This window comes from Prinia subflava, chromosome 3 (assembly GCF_021018805.1).
Source record: "Prinia subflava isolate CZ2003 ecotype Zambia chromosome 3, Cam_Psub_1.2, whole genome shotgun sequence".
Taxonomy (NCBI): Eukaryota; Metazoa; Chordata; class Aves; order Passeriformes; family Cisticolidae; genus Prinia; species Prinia subflava.
The window spans coordinates 26217168-26239244 of NC_086249.1; the positions used below are offsets into that span (position 1 = coordinate 26217168).

General features: G+C 37.2%; 1 protein-coding gene across 3 annotated transcripts in view; it reads right to left on the reverse strand.

The window, feature by feature from the left end:
* Window positions 1-22077, reverse strand: part of GRM5 (glutamate metabotropic receptor 5) — a 232389-nt gene that overhangs the window by 39129 nt on the left and 171183 nt on the right. For all 3 annotated transcript variants that reach the window (XM_063394460.1, XM_063394459.1, XM_063394458.1), the window contains exons 3-4: window positions 16722-16957; window positions 4447-4693 (exon numbers count right to left, since the gene is read on the reverse strand). In XM_063394460.1, the coding sequence (XP_063250530.1) occupies window positions 4447-4693; window positions 16722-16957 (483 nt within the window). The remainder of the gene's footprint in view (window positions 1-4446; window positions 4694-16721; window positions 16958-22077) is intronic.

Here is a 22077-nt window from a genome sequence, read left to right on the forward strand (position 1 = left end):
CAGTAGGCAGCAAATTAGTCCTGAAGGCAAAGCATGTAGCATGTAGCATGTTGCACTAAGAATGGTATTGTAAGGGTGTAATTTATGAAGTTCAGTGTACAGGTGAGGAAAATAACCTGCTCATTAAATCAAATAATCTCTTAAGTAAGGTACCTGCTGGGTTTAGTTGGAGTAGAGTTAATTTTCTTCACAGCATCTGGTATAGGGTTGTGTTTTGGATTTGAGCTGAAAACAGTTCATAAACATAGAGATGTTTTTGTTATTGCTGAGCAGGATTTACACAGAGCCAAGGCCTTTTTGCACTGTCATGCTGGCAAGGAGGTTGGGAATGAATGGGAAATTGAGAGGAGACTCAGCTGACTCCAAGTGAGCCAAGGAGTATTCCAGACCACATGATATCATACTCAGTATATAATGTAAGGGGAAAGAGGAGGAAGGAGGGGATGTTTGGAGTTATGGTATTTGTCTTCCTAAGTCACCATTATGCATGATGGGGCCCTTGGAGGTTCTCTTGGAGGTGGCTGAACACTTGCCTACCTAGGAAGAAATGAAAGAATTTCTTGGTTTGCTTTGCTTGTGTGCATGGCTTTTGCTTTTCTTGTTAAACTGTCTTTATCTCAACCCATGTGTTTTCTAGCTCTTGCACTTTCAGTTCTCTCCCTGATTCTGTTGATGCAGGACTGACCAAGCAGCTGCAAGGTACTTGGCTTCTGGCTGGGGTTAAACCACGACAGATGCACAGATATCTCTCTTAAGTTTTGAGGAAACACATTTAGGACTGACAAGCAGCAGCCATACTATCATACTGTATCTAAAATCAATATTTTTTCCATGGTGATGTAAAAAATAAAATTACAGGAAAACTATTTTATAATATTGTCCATCCATAGATCTCAGAATGCTTTGCATCATGCAAAACTGTCACAGTGGGGAAACTATGGTACAGCAAGAATTCAATGCCAAAATCACACCCAGGGACTGGACTGAAAGCAGCCTCTGAAAGGGAACGAAAATGGAGTCTGACTGAAGGGATAATGTGATATTACACACGTTATATTATTGAATCTTTATGAAGAAGAAGAAATAAGCACAAATAGAATGAAAAATACTTCTAGATTTTGAAATATTTCACTTTCCATATTGTTTAAAAAAGGAAATGTCCATGACTTCAACAATGTCCCCAAAGTTAGAGATATGAATGCCAGATTGATACAAAATAATTTAATTCAGATAACAAGCACAAATCCAAAGAAACAGAATTCTGTGCATGGTTATAAACTAATTTTTTTTCTGAGGTTCACAGCCGTAGTAACAGTTTGTCAAGGATTAATTAAACAGACAAACCAAAAAGTTAGAACAGAATCCACAGTAGAGCCATTATCCAACATTGTCAGGCACTGCAACACACCTATGAGTATAACTTTGTTAAAGTTTTCAGTGTAGAGTTTCATGGACAGGAAAACAAAAGTACTGCCAGTGCTTGGCAGGCCACAGAACCTAAGCCAATAATCTCCACAGTAGTAGTTCCATGCATACATCACAAGGGGAATACTGGAAGGGAACCTAACAAGTTTAGTATAGTATTGTCTCAATAAGTCTTGTTTCTCCTCTCTGTGGAGAGCAGCATTGATGGATGGGTACAAATAGCCAGATTCAGTAAGCTCATTGCTATAGTGGAGGCTCATGAGTCACTGGCTCCCTGGAGGTTCCTTGAGATAATACAGGGACAGTTTGTCACTTTAGGGTAGGAGAGACCAGATGGTATAATAGCACGTTTCCAGCAGTGCTCTAATCACTGTGCAAAATACTTGTTTCAAAACAGAAGTGCCATGAAGTTTCTGGGAATACATATTCTACTGGTAGCACAGTCAAAACATCAGCATCCTGTTTTTCCTTGCCTGTTCTTCCCTCCTCAATTTCTTCTTTAGAGTTTTTGTAGTTATATTTACAGATAATTGTTATCTTCCTGAGGAATCATGGCTTCCTTCATTTTTTTTCCCCCACATCTCCTGTCTCACATAAAGCAGGCCCTACACTAGACTGTCCGCCTGCTTAAAACTCAACACACACATAAAGGACTTTGGAATAGGGCCAAGATTCAAAGCATCTTGTGGGATTAATCATCTGTTGTATAATATCAAAATCTTTTTGCTATACATCAAAATCCTGAGCTATCTAGGTCAGAAAGGCTTTTAATGTTCTGATTGCCTGCTTAACACCACCACCCCAGTACAGCTGTGAAGATTGAAATTCCTGTTTTACAAAGTGAATATGAAGTTATCAGTGCAAGTGAACAGGGCAGATGAGTTGTTCTAGTATGAGTGCACCATCTCCAAGCTCTTGCAAACAGTGTTTGACAGGGCTTAAAAGACTATACACTACTCAGAATCTGGAAGTTAGAAATGGAGCTTCCTATAAAATCTTCTTAATCATGAAACAGTACATTTTGACTCAGTGTTGTCTGACTTAAGCACTTAGATTGGATTTCATGATGTGACTGTTGTTGGACAAGAGGGAACAAAGAATTATGATAAAAAAGAAATTAAAAGAAAACAAAGCCTGGGACCATTTTGTAACCACACACAGTTCATTAGTTTGAGTAGACACAAATATCACACAAATCCAGGGAAGGTGGACTTTCTTAAAGCTGGGCTATCCTGAGGTACACATTCAACATGATGTCCCCATGCTCTTCAGGGAAATACTTACATCCAATTGTGACTGAACAAATGACTGCACATTATATAATTCCTTCATCAACTTAGAATTTAAAAATATCCAAAATATTCAATTAAATTCCTTGCAACAAATGGTGTTAAAATATTCTTGTTAAGAATGCCAACATGAGGAAAAGGTAAAGCAAAAGATCTCTTTGCAATGTTTAGATATTGTTATTGATGTTGTCATGTCACATATTTGTTTTTGGCAGGCCACACATTATTCCTTCATTACAGTAATTTTTTACATAAGAAACCAATTGGAATAGGGTGGGATGCAGTTTGAGCACTTTTAAAACCAAAAAGAAATCCTTTTAAAGAAGTCTGAGATAAGTCTTTTAAAAATAACTTGGCTAGAAGAATTCAGACTTAACACCTTTCTTTAAAATTCAGCTATTTGTAAAAATAGAAACATTTAGCAGAAGACACCCTTGATCATGCTAAAAAAGCTCTGAAAACAAATTTCCATCTGAAATTTTCCTAGGTTTCTGCCAGTCTGTGCCTGAGTTCTCCTACCAGCTCACAGTGCCTTTCCTTAGAGTTTGAGTCTGAAGAATTTGAAAATTTGTGTCTCCAGAAACAGATACAGACTGCTGTGTAGGTGGCTGTCCTGCTCACTTTTGGGGAGAATGCTGACTTTACAGGTTTGCAAATGGAATGAGGAAAAAATCAGGTTTAAAATCACAGAAATTTTTGGAAATGTCAAAATATTTTGACCAATGAGTTTAAATTCTCCAACCCATTTCTTCTAGGAAGTATGATTTCCTTTTAGTTCACATTAGTGGGAGAAGATAAAATTTAAATGAGTGTATAGAATAGAATTTTTTTTCCTCTAGTCATCTGTTTATATGGCACCATAACAAAGATGTTAGAACCTTCCAATAATAACCTTGGACATAAAGGGTTGTCTCAAATAATACAGGAGCAGAAGCAGTGAATGAGATAGAAAATACACTGAAATAGAGGGAATAAATGTACTTTGAATTCTATCACACTTGCTGTTCATCCTCTGAAAATTCAGTAGGCAGAAACCCAGAAAGATCCCAGCTAAGGACTGTTTCTAATGTGCATTTCTATGGATACATGTGTCATAAAAAAACTTGTCTTATATTTCATAGATGTATGTGTACATATTTATGCATGTCATCAGCAAAATAAGCTTGGTTTAAATTCAATTTTTCTTAGAGCAGCACAGTATGGATTGATAGCTTAGTGTGTTATGCAAGTGGAAAGGTTTCATTTGACATATATGTAAGCAGGTTTTTAATAATTCTGATAAAATAAATCCCGGATGCATCAGTACAATATTTCTGATACTGTTTTGGCTTTCTTAATAAAAGAACTAAGTTTGCTATGATTGTTTATATAGGTCAACCAAACACATACACTTAAACACCCACATAAAGAGGGAAATAGGCTGTGGTGGACATCATGGTCTACAAACATACAGGTCTGATAATTTGTTTTCAAAACTGATACTTTAAAACAGTACAGATGAAATCGCAAATTCATGCAGGAAGCTTTTACATCTGAAATTCTACATCTTTAACTTGAAATGCCATAAAAAAGCTTATTAAAAAAGTAATTTCACAAAATAAGCAGAGGAATCGGGAAATGTAAAACCAGGAATATGAGATCATAGCTCTGTTGTCAAGTCTGCACATATCTACTATGTAATGTACACATACCTACTCTGCTATCAAACAGTTTGACAAATGTCAACAATTACCTTCCTGGTGAGTCACCATTCTCATCAAACAAGATCATGTCCCCAGAGACCCCGGTAAAGTTGGTCTTCATGAGGGATTCCAGGAGTTTCCGACCATCGATGGGCTTCATGGCATCACAGAGGCCCACGTAGCCCGGGCACAAGGACAGCTGCATGTTGTGGAGCCCATAGGCCATGGAGTATATTGCATTGATTACAAAGCCCATCTTGGAGTCCTGGACGTGCTGCGTCCTCAGAGTCATCTGGCCTGTCAGGGAACAAGCAGAGGGCTTAAGTGAATAGGGCTGGGGTACAGTCAGATCTTCAGACATCTGCTGCTGGCCTAATTATTAACATTCAAAAAAGTATTTCAAGTGTCTTAAACAGCTAATAAAAGTTGTTTTTATTGGTACATACACTGACCATGTTAGAATAAAAATGAGGAAATGAAAATAGAGGTTCTCTTTAAATATTGTATTATCCAGACGATGCATTTCTCTCTGCAGCTCATCAGCTCACCTCACATATGTTGGTTTTAGAGTGCTGCTCTTTAATGTGTATTTTTAAAGCATGCACCATGGACATTATAGTATAATATTTTAGGGAACCCAGAAACTTTGCTCCACCTGCAGAAATCACTTCAAACCTTCAGAAATATCAGTTGAAGTGTAAATGCCAATAAGAGGTTTATTCTCTAGAAACCTTATAAAAAAGTTCTGCTTCTGGAAATCCAGTGAAATCTGTTGCCCAGAAAAGTTGTCAATGCCCCATCTGTGGCAGTGTCCAAGGCCAGGTTGGGTGAGGGCTCTGAGCAACCTGGTTTAGTGGAAGTTGTCCCTGCTCATGGCAGAGGATTTGGAACTACATTATCTTTAAAGTCTCCTCGAATCCAAGCCATTGTATAATTCTACGAAAACACTTTTGTTTCCGAGACATGGAACTAATCCTGGGCAAACAGACTGACCTAGGCACCACCCCATTACAGAATCAAAAGTTCCCCCCAATAACTCTTCTATATCTCTTTCTCCTCTCTTTTATGAAGTGAGGATAACGAAGCAATACAGATGAATATATTGAAATATCTGTAAAGGGTTTGACAGTGTGGGTTAGGCAATGACTCTGTTTAGTCAGAATTGGTGAATCTGAACTTTTTTGGCTTTCAAAACGTGATGTTTGCATTTCTATTCTCTATTTAAGTTTCTGTGAAATGCACAGAAAAAAATCATTCAGCAGCAACTTGAAGATCTTTATTTTTTTTTTAACACACTGCTATTACTAACACAGATTTCCTCTGTTGATAGCACCAGGTAAACTAAGGAAGGGTAGGTTTGAGTTTTTCTCCCCAGCTGCAGTCTGGCCACAAGATCTTTAATACTGGGGAAGCAAGAAGAGTCAAAGATAAAACAACTGCATCACTGGTGCTGGATATTTATCCAACATCTAGAAAGATTTGTCTCTGGAGGCAGGACAAACAAAGAACTCTTTTAGAACATTTGCTCTCCTTTTTCCAACCAAGCAGCAACCCTAGGAGCTAGGGAGTCCCTTGTGTGGGCAGCCCAGAGCAAAGGGAATGAAAATAACCTGCCCACTCCATGAGAGTCTGCCTGGCACAGAGGCACTGGTGAGGGGCAGGGATGGTGCTCCTCCTGCAGAGGCTGCACAGTCTGAGAAGTATTTTATGCCATGAGAAGACTGAGACACAGACAATTTTTTTCTTTGAAGAAATGAAGACTAATATATGACTCTCAGGGTGGCACTCACCTAGTTTAACAACATCCATCCAGGAGACAAGAACCCATTTGGATGTGTAGGCACCTTTAGTGGAAAAGGGTACGAATCCCCAGCTGGTGACCAATTCTATCATAAAACAGGTGTGACTACATACAAGCACAGCTTTTCAGTGGTGGACAAGAACATCACCCCACAGTTCCAATCACTAAAATCTATTGCAGCACTGGAAACATCAGGAAAGGCAGTAAAACACATAGTTTGAACTGAAAAAACACTGTAGAGGTCAGAAAGTGAATGAAATAATTGAGAGATTCCTTTTTCCTCTCTGTTTTACGTGGAAGCTGGCAGCACCATTTCCAGTCAACCACAGGAGCAGTGATTACTAACGTTTTGGAAGGCTAAACAATATGAGCCTGAAGTATCTTAATGGAGAAAAAAACCCCACCAAACCTTGGAAAAAACACAGAGTGCTGCACATTTGTTCTGTTCTACCAAGGTATTGCTTTTTTCTAATTAAAAATAATAGGCATCAAACCTGCAACAGTGAAGTACATGTAAAACCCATATTAATTGAAATTAAGTGGAAAATTATACAAGTGTATTACACTGCGATACATAAAACTTGTTTTAACCAATTATTCATCCGCAAAATTAGCAGCTCACACACTGTGCAGTTAATTATAGTAGCCATTAGAATGAATCAGATTTGCTTTGGCAATAGTATTTATCATAAAACAATATTTCAGCTGCTTTATTGCATATGATTGCTTAAAAATCTAATAACTTACTTCTTAATTCTTACTCTCCACTGGGCTTTGTGCTTCAATTTTATGAAATTATTATGCTGATTTTCTTTAAACACTGAACCTCATTCCATTCACCTGATGATTTATAATGAGACTACTTAGCTCTTCCTAGAAGCTGCTGGCAATTGTCAATGGAGTTGTGAGGGACTTAGCTGTTGTGAGAATTTTAATACACTTCCTGCAGCTGGAGAATACATTCACCTCAGATATTAATTGCCTCACTTGCCTATATAGGGGCAAATCCAACCTGCCAAGTAGTTTGTAGTACCACAAGATTCTATATTTAAGGGAAAATCACGAAAAATAAGAAAAAAGAATTTTTTTTCTCTTTAGTATATTGTAATAAAGCCTTAAAAAAATCTAGTGTTAATAAAAACCCAAACAAATCCAAGGCTGAAAGTTTTCAACCCATTTCACAAAGTATTTTGGCATGTCAGACTTGAAGAATATAAGTAACCCTTACTTACCTCAGTAACCCTAGCAATGGTTTTAAGGGAAGGCTGAACACACAAGCTAAAAGGTCACCTCTCACTCAACAATAACAAAAAAATGAAAATATTTTAAATCTATCTCTGCAATAATTATTATTTAGGTAGCCTTAAACACATTGTTCACTTAAGAGTTCTTGCATATTGTTCTTGCTGGAACTCTAGCACATATTTTACCTTTGTTACTCATCCATGAGTGCTGTCTTCAGTCAGGAACTTTTCCTGACACAGGGTGATCATGACATGGAAAGGTGACGTGGATTAATTTAATGGGGATGGCACTATTTTGAATATATCAACCTTTTTATGAAACTATGCTCAAGTTTTCAAATAGGACAAAGGGGAATGGCTTGAAATGGAAAGAGTTCAGGTTTAGAGTAACAAATTGAAGGTAAGAAACTGGAACAAGTTGCCCAGAAAAGCTGTGAATGCTCCATCCCTGGAAGTGTTTAAGCCAGGCTGGATGTGGCTTTAGTCTAGTAGAAAATGCCCCTGCCCTTGGCAAGGGGAACAAAACTACTTGAGCTTTATTGTCCTTTTCTTTCCAATCCAAACCATTCCATTCTATGATTTTATCATATGATTAACTGTATAGAGATGGCCCAGCACTAAACTCCTCATCCAAATTTGTTCTTTTCTGTTGTCAAGTCTCCAAAGCACACAAATATGCAGATGATGAAAAAAAAACATGTTCTTTCACCAAGAAAGTGATTCCAACTAGCAACGGTTCATTTCTTGGATCTATTTAGAAACAATTAGTGTACTTATGGGCAGTGATCCAAGAAAGCTCTTATGGATGCTGTTAGTCCCTGTGCATGGTGAGCCAGCTCTGGACTGCTTCCCATGCTCCAGAGATCAGCAGCTCCCAGAACTGGTGGTACTGGCTACCAGTGAGACTAATAAAATAGTTCTTCCCAGACTGACCCCTCCTTCCAAATACAGCAACCAAACCAAACCCACATCTTTGCAGCAAATAATGAAATTTGTCTATTGTTTCTAGTACTGAGCATGAAAATAAGCATTCTTCAATAGATTTCATTATTTTTTTGATTTTTGATGTAAAACTTGTCATTCCTCTTTTTTTCCCAGGTTTTTACCCTCAAGGACGATGAAACAATTTTATTTTCTGCTTGCTGGCTTGTGATAGTATAAAGCCTCATTAGGCAAGAATGTCAAAGGGTGCAAAATTACCATGGTTCAATATGCTTTTTCTGCTTTCTAACTTTTGAAAAAATGACAATACTTTGTATTTTAAAAAATGAATAAAGGGTAAAAGGAAGAGTGAAAATACTTTACATTCTGGGCAATTCCTCAACTCCCTTATTTCATTTCCTGAGGAGAAATAGGAAAACAAAATATGAGACACAATATGGGAGAATATCTTTTTCAAAGTGCAGAGCAGTTTGTTTGTTTGCTCTGCAATGAGTTTAACACTGGAACGAAGGGAAATGGTTAGTGTTTCTTTATTGTTATTATTATGATTATTATTATCATAATTTAAAAAATTATCAGTGATCAAAAGGTTGTTTATGAAAAAGTCATAAGAGACATTACAATGGAAACCACAGGCATATCCTGCAGCCTCCAATTATTTTGTAGTGTTTCCCTATGATTGTATCACGATTCAGTTTGTATACAAGTTCCATAAATATGCCATTAAAAACTTCAGTGATTCTTTGTGCTCAGTTTTGCTTTGACGGACAAGAGGCTCACAGAAATGAGTTCTAGTTTTGCTGGCAAATATATCCCATGTTCACATTCTGCTCACTGCACTTAAAGTCCATCAACCAATGTGTTTTCCTACATTTTCTTTCCTTTGCCTTAGTGAATTTCTTAAAAAAAATCAGGACAACAGGCTAATCTTTCCAACAAAACCACGGTAGTGTCTGTCTTCTGCAGGGTATAGTGTGTGGCTTCTTAACTCTGTCAGCAGGTCCATGTTGTCCCTGTTGTGCTCCTTGGGAACACCTGTAACTTTCGCTGGATCTACATGCTCTGGATGACACACCACCAAGTCAGTCATACCAGAAACATGCATGTCTCTCCACTGAAGAAATGTGTGGTATCTTATGAAACAGAGGAAAAGTTGTACATAAGAACCATATTGTTCATATCTAATTAAATTGTCATTGTTTAAAGATATAGAAGAAGGCTGATTTTGGAACATTTTCCAAAGTCTGTTGTCAGAGCTTTCTATCAAAGCAATGTGAAATGATAAAGTAACTTTCAGTCCTGTATTATTTGTAAGGTTCTGGGTGTATTTTTCTGCTAAAAAATCAATTGCAGTATTTTATTTATTTATTTGTTTTCCTATTTTACTGTATTAACGTTTCTTGGACTGAGGAAATGAGGTATTTTTTGCTCTGTGAAAAATTTCATATATTTAAGTTCAAATATCCTTTTTCTCTAGGAAATGTAATTTTGATGCTGAGGTAAAACACATAGCACGAAACTGAAACAATGTGAAGGTAAATTAAAAGCCTGAAACAAAACTTTTCAGTGTTACTGAGATAAGAAAACAAAAATGACACATTTTAATGCTGCTGTGGAACACTTGAAATTTGACAAGGAAGTACCTTCCAGTGCAATTCCCCCACCCAATGCTTTTGATCAGTTCTAACTTTCACGCTTCCTAACTGAAGGCCAGTATCAGCACTGTTACATTTGACATGTCGAGTAGCACCAAAACGTTGAGAATGACTGAGAGATCAAACTAAATGTACTGAAATCCAGAGACGACTTTCACAAGGCTTCTTCAGAGTACTTCGTTGGCCTTGGTGTTTTACATCTATTTAAGCCTGCACAGCCATGACATTCTCAGGGTGCTCACAAATCTGATGAGAGCTGCACATTCATCCCTGGGCCCCCACAAAACAGTGGCAGTCTGGCTTCTCTTATCAAGTTCAGTATAATCAGCAAAAACAGTAACAGTAATGGGTAGTCTTAGGAGAAGGTAACTAAATAGATACTTATTTCTCCACAAAATTCTCTTAACAGTACTATCCTTTCTCTACAGGATTGGTCACAAATTGCAACAAACCTCAACCATTACACATGCAAAAGCGCTTTAAAAGGTGGCATAAAACTCTGTACTTGCAAACATGCTTATATGAAGTACTTTATTCTATATAGGAAGTTGAACTGCTGAGAGAAAAGGATGGCAGGAGCTATTCCAATTGATACATAAAATATGAAAGGTATATAATCTGAATAAATTTTATCATAATTTAATTTTTAAGGCTAGAGGGACATGGTCCAGATGGTTTCCAAGCCTCAGAAAGGCAGTTGGGAAAGGAATTGTAATTTAAAGAAGAAAGTCACATTAGGTGTGACATCACATACATCTAATATATTGAGGAAAGAGGTCAGGAAACATAAAGGGAAGGAAAAGCAAATGTAATTTTGTAGTCACATTTTGGAGGAGTTTGATGAATTCTGTAACAACAATGAGAAAATTCAAGCTATTAAAATGTTTGAGTCACAGATGTGTTAAATTCAGGATCAATTTATATCAAAAAACCTTTCAAAAATATAAACCAGAGCATATAGCAGTTTTTTGTGTCACACTGCTTCTTTCTCTGAATCAAAAAAGTAGTAACATGTCTGTGTGGGCTCCTGGTTCAGATTATATCAGGCTGCTAGAAAATTCAGATCTGGATTTATTCCTTACAGTTGATTTGCCTTTAGAAATTTCTGGATCTGACCCAGCATCACTGTAAAAGTAGTAATAAAAGTGTTTGAGGTCCAGGTCTGAAATGTGGGGTTGAATCATAATTCAGCTTGCCAGTTGCCAAGCATGAGTATAAAACTGAATGACACAGAGGATTTATTCAGGAGAACTAAAATGCTTTCTACCTCACTGTTTAAAAAACAGAAATGAATTTTAACTCAATTTGTTCTGCTTTTATTTGTAATCTAAAAATAAAAGTGTAGGAATGCTAAGTCTGAGCAATAGGATGTTTAAATGTGACACATTCGTTGAAATATGGAAAATACCTTTCCATTCTGACAGCACTTATGTTTTGTTGGCTGATTAAACCAATTTTGGCATTAGAGCTTACATTTAATCAACAGATTTGCATGTTGCAGTGCAAAAGACTGGACAGTCATGTTTTATTCCTTCATTCTCTCTGGAAACCCAAAAGGGCCATTAGTTAAACCAAATTTGTGTTCATCTGAAACCGTGGACTTTGTGTGTCCTTTTGTACTCATTAAAAATAGATCGAACTGGATGAGATTCAGCAAACAGGTAGGTATTTTTTAAACTTTAATTTTACTTGCACATTTGTACCTTAAGCTGCAAAAATTTTTTTGTATTTATCCTAAATTTCCCTAATCTCCCTTTCAGCAAATAAACTCACTCATTCTTAATCCTCTTCTAAATTGCTTGGAGATATATTGGTCATCTTCTTTTATGAGAATTTTTACACCCTCGGAAAAAGCACCTTTATCTCAGAGAAGCCACATGGTTAAACCATGAATGGAATTTGGGATTTTTGCATCCTGATAAGATGCATTCAGGATTCCGCTGCCAGTTTCCCTTTTTTGGGAGCTGTAACCAGGACACCTGTAAATCACTGTGTGTTCTTCATCCCTATAGACCCTGTCACTGGGTCCTTGCTCCCAGCCATGTCAGACATAAGCTGCTCTCTTCACTTTCAGTGCCCTCTATGTCTTGTTTGTGGCTGACCTTTGCCTGTGACAACCCAACCCCATAATTTCCCTTTTGTTTTCTATTTCACTACTTTGAACTGCAGTATTTAATGTCAGCACCCTGCTGTAAGAATCTGTACAAGTGACCCATCACCTCCCACCAAATTATTGTTCCCTCTGTTCCTTTACATGAAACTGTTATTTTTTTCTTAAGTCTGTAGTCTCTGCCAGTCAAAGTAAGATACTGCACTACTTTAGCAGCCTCAGCCTCTATTTATTTACTCTTTATTGTCTATGACTTAGATCACAGATACTTAGGATGTGTATTCTGGTAGTGCTCAGTGAGTATCACCATAAATAATGCTGTTCCATCCATGCCTCTAACTTTTAAACAGCATGGGAAAAATAATATCACTCAAGAGTACAGACAAAATAAATAATTTAACAGACTGGTAAATGTAATAAATACTTCTGTTCCTGGTGACTTTGAGGACTTGCCTTTTTCCAGTACTCTCCACTGAGAGAGCTTCACCACATAATTAACTTATGTTGGGTTTTGTTTCTGCTTGGTATTAAGATGCATTTTTTAAAACATCCTCACCAGCATGAAAAGGTACTAGGAATTAGAGATCTGGTGAGAACTCTGTCTGAAAGAAAGCAATCACATAATTGTCTAGTCTTCAAAGGTCTAAAGGCAATCAATATCAAAGGATTAGATTAGCCTTTTGAGACCTGAAGCTAGTCATTGAGTGGAGTTACTTATCTGGATCAGCTTGCACACCTATTTATGAACTTCTTTGAATTATGGTCTTAGGTATTAAAAAAATCTCAGACTGGTTCTAGAGGTGAAACCAACCCCAAATCTTGTAAAATCCCTACTGTTTGGAGTCCATTAAATGCCTCCTTTTACACATGCATTTTAAATTCTTTGTTCTGACTCTTGTTCTTCAGAGGTAGCTTGTAGCAGCTCTCCTGTGGCATGGAACTGATCACACTGAAAATCAAGTCAGGTAAGTCTGTGAACTTCTCACTTTCTGTAGTGCTCCAGCTGGGCAGAAAATCAATGTTCTTAGCAACGACAGCAGTGACACCCATTTGGATTAAGCAAGTATGTTCTAATCTGCAAATGAAAAATGAGCTGGATGCTGAAATTTTTATCTCAGTGTGAACTAAGTGTATGTGAAGGGATGGAAACTTTTTAGTGCTTAATAGGAACAAATGGAGAAAAAAACCTTTACCGTTTTTTGGATTATCTTTGTTCGCCTGATTTCATAATTTTATTAAACATATCTTACTAAATCGTGTATTCTTCAATAACAGTAATATCTGCCCTGAAACTGTCTATGAATAGCTTATGTTAAAAAGTGAGAAAAATACTCACAAGTTACTGGAGATGATTACAATGATTTATGGCCTCATGTATTTTATGTCACAGAGATAAACGTAACCTAATATTCTACTAGGCAGGATTCATCAAAGCAAGTGCAGAGATTTTAACAGCTAAATTCATAGCTGGTGCATAGGTCAAGTCAGTTATTACTTAAATTTCAGCCACAACTTCCTGTGTTTATTTTCTTATGGAATAAACTTGATTATACTGTTAGCCATTCTTTATGTTTTCATGACAACACAACTGGATTACAGAAAACAATTAATTTTGTTTCCCAGTAATAAAATGGTTATTGCCTTTTATTTAGACACATTCATTCAATAATGACCTTATCCATTAACATCAGCTCTATGTTTATCTTTTTGTCTTTATTCCAAGAAGTAAAGAATTGCTTGACTTTTGATGTAAAAAATTATTTCTCTCCAGCATTTCTTATTTAACCTAATCTCTTTAATTATAATACTAAGAAACACCTGTAGCTTGATTTTTTTTAGTGTGTTTGGGTTTTTAATTTTTTTTTCCATGCATCTTCTGGAGAAGACCATATATTTAGCTAGATAAACTAAAGAACATAGTCCTGTTTTCTTACCAGGTGAAATCAGAACCAAAACTAATTCCTCATCATGCAGAAACTTTTAAGGCAGTCTGTGAAATGATTGTGACCACTGAGGGCAAGTCTCATCTTTACAATTGTGAACTCTGAACTGAGGGAATCTAGGACTCACAACTTTGAGTGTTCAAAATAAACAAATAGTAACACAGGAATTGAAAAGACATAATTTTCAAATTCATACAGGTGATAGGAAATGAGGCGGAAACAACCACTACAGTGTCAATTTCAAATATTCAAGGTAATTTTGATCTTGAAGTCACAGCATCAAAGTCTCTCACTCTTGCAATCCTCAGTGAATGTATTTATGTCTTTCTTGCTGGTTAATCCTCAGAGTTGAGTAACTTCAAGTTTCTTCAGTTTATAAGCCCTTGCCTAGCTTTGGAGCTATTATGAGAAAAACAGCATAGGTGTCTTAGCACTTATAGCACAAAAAATGTCATTAAGTAACTCTGCATGTCCTCTTTCAGGCCAAATCTTGAATTTCCTTCATATGAATTCTGACAGATGGCCTAGATAAAAATCAAAACTATAAACCCAAGTACTATGATGACTAACATCTTCCTATGTGAAAACCCTGACTAAACAGACAGTTTTAACTGACTGCTGAGCATAATGTTGCTAACCTGGGAAATTCTACAATTGAATTAACATTTTTTGCCTTACAGCAACAAGAAAGAACTAAAGCTTTTATAATCTGTTTTTCATTCTTTACTGTACACATTGGTCCAACACCGAATATTACAATAAAACAGAAGAAAAGGAAATTAGACCAATCTCTTTGGAAAAAAGCCTAGAAACCATTCTATTTGTGATGTGCAAATCAGAAGATTTGGATTTTTGCACCTTTTTTGTGTCTTTGACACTCCAGGTTTTATGAAACTATTTGAGCTGTGGCTCTTTGTGAGAAAGCTTCCAGCCATGGGTGCTGTTCACTCCAAACTATTCAAGCTTTATGATTAAGTTGTCTTATATCCATGACTGGGTGAATTCATGTATAAAATTACATCTCCTTGCAGCTCCATGATAATTTTTCTGTGGTGGGGAATTTTATTTTAGGTGTTATAAAAGACTCTCTAGGCACTTATATTTCATAGTTCCCAATCTTTCACATAAAACATAAATTAGATTCTCCCATTGCTGGTAAAAGGCAAGTTAAAAAAGAAATAAACAAAACTCAAATTGAAATGTTTTTTACATGGCACACTGATGGAAACCAGGTCCTTATTAGCCCGTATCCAGCTATGTCCACTGCACTGACATCTCAGGAAACAGGTCTACATTATCATGGGGAAATCAATGAAGTTTGCTATTCAGTATGCAGTATCTGTAAATAGTGCAAATAAAACCTGTCTCAGATTGTGTTTAAAGCATAACAGAACAAAAATAATGGGGAAAAGTCAGTTGAATGTGGAAGATGTACACTGAGATTTTGGGATTCCTAGATTCAATTTACATGTCACTCATAAACTTCCTTTGCGACCTTGTCCAAATCAAAAGGAAGACTTTAGGATCATTAAGTGGGATTTAGGTAGGAGTTTGTGTTGTATAAGTCCAAAACTCTTACCCTTTCGGACCTTTCTTGGTCTCATGCGTGTGTGGAAGACACCGACATTTTTAGTAGGGAAGAACCCTTGGGGTTTAGAGCTGTGGTTGGACTGATGCCCAGCACAGCACCACCTTATCCCCAACACTGCCAGAATACCCATTGTATTAGTGATACTTCAAGGGTCAGAAATAGCCAAAAATTTACCCAGAGAGTTACAGAGAATGAGAAGGGGCTTGTGAAACAGGATAGCCTCAAGGGAAGGACTTTGAACAAAGGACCCCAAATAAAGGACCCCTTCCAGGTAGTTTGGGGTCTCCTTGCTGAGTCACTGAGTTGCTGGTTCCTGCTGTGCCTCTTGTTGTTTGATTGGTGCCAGAGGTCCCCATGCCCTTCACTTCACAGCCTAGACAAAATTAGTGCTACTTGGCATCTCAAGAAATACAGAGCAATTAACAGAAGTAATAAATAATAAAAAAACCTCAACAAAACACCAGACAAATGTACCACATCTATCTGTAGTACAGAAATGACAAAATGTTGTGGAAGTTTTGCTAAAATTAGAACAATTGAATGAAAATAATCAGCTCAAAATGGCATATCCTGAAATTACCCATGGCTGAAAGAAAACCTAATGATGACTTTCAAATCACGTAGTGTTTTATTTGAAGTTCACAAATAATCATCACTGCCATAAGTGCTTCAGATAACTTTTAGGATATTAGTTCTCTCATTACTTTTGTGAGCCAAAGCAATGTGATTAGCTCTTTCTTTGAAAAGGCACATTTAATTTTGTGTTGCAGCATTTTTGAAAGTGTTTTCATGCCTGTGGAGGTGGAGTAGCAACAAGCTTTTCAAATACAGAGAGCAGTTAGGTACTGAAGCTCTCTCTGTTTCCTTAGAAATCTGAACACTTTTCAAATTGTGCTTTTCATCATTTTGAAAACAGCAAGCATTGCAATTACAGCTTCTTTTCCTTCCAATCCAACTCACTATTTCCCCAGACCACGTTGCATCAGACCAGACCTTCATTCACATTGTTTCACACAGCAGAAGTAATAAATTCACTTACTTGTGCAAGTCTTGTTATATTTAGGGTTCTCTTGAGGAAACCCTTCCAGCCGGCACTGGAACCTGTGCTGCCAAAATTCCTGAAACCACGGATTCCGGTGGTTGGTTTCCGGCCGAAGCTGTAGGTAGTAATCATCAAACCACTTCACGTCTGGAGACTGCAGCTTGATGGTTATCCCACCAACAGCTTCATTCTGGTACCCTTCTGTCACATCATACCTGTCTGCCCAGCCGTCACTGCAGGGAAAGGAAAGGGACACAGCATTGACATTCAAAGGAATAAGAAAAGAGCTTCTTAAATTGAAAATCAGAGCCTGAGAGCACATACACACTAGCAGCTGTGGTTCTGAGAGGAGTCTTGTAAAGCTCCTGTAATTCTTCTGGAGGAAGAATTCAGTGTTTTTACTTACATTTGCTTGATATCAGCACCTTCTGCTTAAGTTATCTATTCCACAACCTCCACGTCAGGTAATTGAAACAACGTTAAAAATCACAGATCCTGAAATCTGCTGTGTATAAGGACATCTCTGCATCACTTAACCTCATTGAGCTGTGGGGAGAAAACCTTGGATTCAGTGTTTCCCTGACACTGGGCTGAGACACTCTTACCTGAGAGGATTTGACTTTGAGGACTCAACCTCTGACTGTGCAAAGAGCAGGACTGTGCTGCAGACCATGTCCATACTTCTTGATGGAGCACAGCACAAAGGGCCAGAAGCAAGCCTTGAATGGGCTGGCACTGCTCAAGCAGAAACACCAGCACAGAGACTGCATAGCATTGCATCTGAAGCAATTAATCCTCTCTGCAGGCATGGCTAATGAAGCTGGGCAGAGCATTATGCAGATCCAGTCTTGCTCCTATTTCTTTGTTGCTTGTGGTGGGAGCTTTATGGAGTTGTGTGATACTGTACTGCACATAGAATTTTAAAACCCTTCTGTCAACCTTTCAGCTTGCAACGAACACTCTAACCATGAGGAGACACAAGAAACTGAAAAGCCCATTCAAACAAAATGTCACAAACTTCTCTCCCCATTTTCACAATGGATCTTCTTGGAAGTACTGCATTTATGAGGTTTCATTCAACCGTAAAAATTAGAGCATTTCAGATTTCTTCTGTTTTATCATGAACGTGATATTTCAGTTTTTCAAAAGCCCCAGGTCTTACAGTCAGAGACTTGGAGAAGAATCTCAGACTAGAATTTTCCCCCTCTCTAAAAAGTTGCTGATGTTGACTATAGAGAGTACCTTTAAATCCTGAAAGTTGAATAATTGAAGGATAAAAAATAAGCTCAACTTATTTTAAAACTTCATGATTTGTTTAAAGCTAGGCCTTCTGTGAGTTAGTCATGCTGTAAGTGATGCAGGTGACCTTTATGTGTGTGGATCTGTTGTTCTATTTTGATCATTCACTGCCTGTCTTAAACTTTTCTTCTGTACTGCAGAGCAGGCAGGAATCCTGCAGCAGACACCTGGTCCCCAGCACATTCCTTATGCTGTGCACTCAGCTGTCCTCACACAGAGCAAAAGCCCTCAGAGAGTGACTCCTGCACAAGACACTACTTCAGCAGAGCCTGGACTCTTGACTACATCTTCTTAGCACAGCTGCAATGTCAGTAAATAGCAGCTTCACCAGGAGGGAAAAAAATATCCAGTGTCTGGAATCAAAATGAAAGAACCATTAAACATGCTTCAGATTTCAAATGCACTGATTTACTCAGCACAGAGGAGTAAACTATGCACACACAAAAGGAGAAAGATGAGCATTGCTGCTCAGCTTGAAGCTGAACTTGGAAAATTTACCTTCCATCTTAGGGATTAACACAGGTGTTAACGTTCCCAACTGTGCTCAAGTGGCTCAGTAAGACAAACACCCCACTTCCACCAGGAATGTTCACTGGACAGAGTTAAAACCCCTTATGGGTTGTTCTGTGATAAAAGTCACAGAAGGTGTTTTAAATTTATGACTGATTTAACCTTTCTTTAAAAGATTAATCTTGTTCTTCGGCAAGTTTTTAAGCAGTTTTATCCACCCTCATGAAACCTGACAAGTTTTTGAATGCAGGAAGTGAAAGGTTTTGTAATGTGGGATATATTTTTTTAACTAACTAGACTTTAAAAGAACTAAAGCCATGCTGTCAGTATCCCAGCTTTATGAATTGTCTCAAAGAAAACCCAGAAAAAAGCCTGTTTTCTTGTAATTAATTTCTTTGTAATTTTCAAAGGAGAAATTTTGTAGATCTAATCCAGAAGGGTGCTATAAAATTGACAGTATTACTTTATGATTAGCTATCTCATCTAAGATTTACAACAGAGATACCATTTTATACCTTTAAATTATTAAAAAAGATGGAAATGGCAACTTCATATTACATAACCCTCCTTCTCCACTTTTCTGCAGGAGAGCTTCTTAATTCAACAGAGCTGCTTCTAATTCAAAGAAGTGTTTCGGCTTAACTTCTTGCTCAAAAGGCATTTAGGAATATTATGCAACACCTACTCAAAGTGTGTATTGTACAGACAACGATGTAGAGATAACAAAGCCTCAGATGGACAATGTGGCAAAGCAAATGCTAAACTGCTATCCCAAAGCTGTGAAAGTGGAGTAGGTACACAGGAGAGAATGAATATTAAAAACATCCAGCTGTTAGTTTCAGAGATGAAGGGTGAACCAAGAAGTGAGATGGTCTAGAAAAGAGGCTTGGTTGAAATAGCTGAAGATTTATAGCCTAAAGAATCAAACACAACGCTAGGGGAGACGTGCTATTTCTCTTCAGGTATATCAAAAGCATCAGCAAAAAGATCACAAATTGTTTATCATATTGAGATAAGCATTCAGGAATTAAACTGAAAAGAGAATGACTCATCTTAGACACCAGGAAAGTTTTCTCACAGTAAAGAGAATGAGAACAAGAATAGCTTGAAGTGAAAACTCTTGGGGGTGTCAGAGAGCAAGACAGACAAGCATCCGTCTGATATAAATGTCCCTGCCCTGGTGAAGGGATGACAGTAGGCTACCTGACTTCTTGACATGCACTATGCATTAGTAGTTGTTGAGATTTGACGTATGTCTGGGAATGATGATTTCGTAAAACTCAGCAGATTAGACAAAAAATTCAAAGAAATAACAATAACTCTCCTTCACAGCTTCCCCAGCTTCTTGTAATGTTTTATCTTAGTTATTTTTTTCATTATTGTATTTTTTATTTCTCTATAGTTGCTATGGGAAGCAACGAGAAAGAGAAATTTATTTAGGCTAAATGATATGTTAGGCTATACACAAAGCTGATTCCAATGATGCAGTCAGGAGTGTGCACTGGGTCAAAATTAGTCTAAATGAAAATGAAAATGTTTTATCTCTCTTATGTTGGGTGAAAGCAAGGTTTTTACATCTAATCCTCAAATAACATTATCTCAGTATAATTAAGATAATCCTTTAAAGTTTTAAAACAGAAAAGAAATTCTATGTTCTCTAATTTAGACATTTTGGTTGACAGTCTGAAGTAAACACCGGTCTGGCAGTTTAAGGCCACTTGCTCAGTTTTGAATATCCATAGCATCAATTCTGTAATGTTGGCTCTATATGTAAGACTTGTGACTTCCATAGTCCAAATGACTTTTGTCATGGGATATGAAACTCCAAGGCCAATGAGTCAATTATGAGATCTCATGTTTGAACAACTACAGAATGATTTGCACAAATTGACATGCCTACACACTAAATAGACACATATTTAATTTTTAGACATTACAAGTTTTTTATACTGCTTAAGACATTTCTTAAATCTCATTTATAAGGTTTATAATATTCATTTCAGTAAATTTTGTCAGATTCTTGAGAAGACTTTCAAGGAAGTAGGGAAATTCTGCTAGTTTCTAGGGACAGCTGGACTAAAAACGTTTCAATGTGGAAAATCCTATGCTGAAGAGGAAACTAAATAAATACTATAATTGACTATTTTTCCGTTCACTACCAAAATATCCTTCAAGGACAACTTCAGATTTAAGTACTCCTGAACAATGCCAATGCCTGTTATGGTGTTGTTTCATTCCACTGAGTATCCTAACACAGTTGGAACTTTGCTGTTCTGAGAATCACATTATAGAAAACAATACATAACCTGTGATTTGAAGACCATTAATTATAATCTGCTTCAAAATTTAGCAAGAGCATATTGGATAATACAAGAGAGGCAAAACAAACAGGTAAACAGTGTAAATTGACAGTCCCTGAAACTACTGCAACCCTTTACCCTCACTATTTTGTGAATATTTGACAATCAACTCATTTTAATTTTATTGTACTAACAAACTAAGCAACAGTGAGCAGCAAATATGATTTTTTGGCTAATGGAGATACTTTTGTTAGATGCTTACTTTAAAAAAAATGTTGTCATTGATAAGCTATCAAGGTATCAGATATATACTATCAAGATCTATCTGGTATTATTAAGAATAGACTATCAAGATATAAAGATTTTTTTGGAACGAACGAACGAACGAACGAACTAACTAACTAACTAACTAACTAACTAACTAACTAACTAACTAACTAAGATGGTGGAATTGTCTGCTCTAGGCTGCTGCCAGTCCTGGGTGAGAGAAGGTAGCAGAGGTGTAATGCTAAACGAGCTACAGCTGCAATCTGGTGGACGTCCAGAACCCCAGCTGGTGATGATGTTCCTGCAGAAGCTCCTCCCCGTGTTGCCTGAGGCTTTCTCTTTTTATACCAGTTCTTTGGGGCATAGGAAGCTGTGGAGGTGTCTACTAGTTTGGTTCATTGAGTGATTCACTATACCGAAATAAATTTTCAGCTCTTGGCTCTGGACAAATTATGATCAGCAAACTGCTGTGTGTTAGAACCAGTGAGCTGGAGAACATAGGGTCAGGATTCCTGTGAAAACCACCTGGAAAATTCAGCACACATTCTAAACCTCTATTTCTAAGATTAGACAAAATACGAAGAGACACATGTGTACAACAAAAATAGACTCTCTTTTGCAAACAGTTCCACTTATTTTTTGTGCTGAAAATGCAGCAATGTGTTGGAATCAGTTGAGCTGATTTCTTTTTCTCTGAAGTCCCTTTCAAGCTATAGCTAACATTATTACAGTTAATGAGTGCATTCATTAGGCTGTAGACTGGTCTCTTTTTTGTTATGCAAAAATCTGTTTTTAGGCAGGCCACATAATAATGATGGCAACTACTGTTCTGCCCACATCTAATCACTCTCCTGCCAAAAATCTCACCGATAGCATTTGAAAATATATTTCTCCACCTGTGTAGGAGTTTTTGTCAAAGTGGCTGTCTTTAATTTTTCTCTGCTCTTCTAAGGTTTTTTCTATGTATTTTAAAAGCT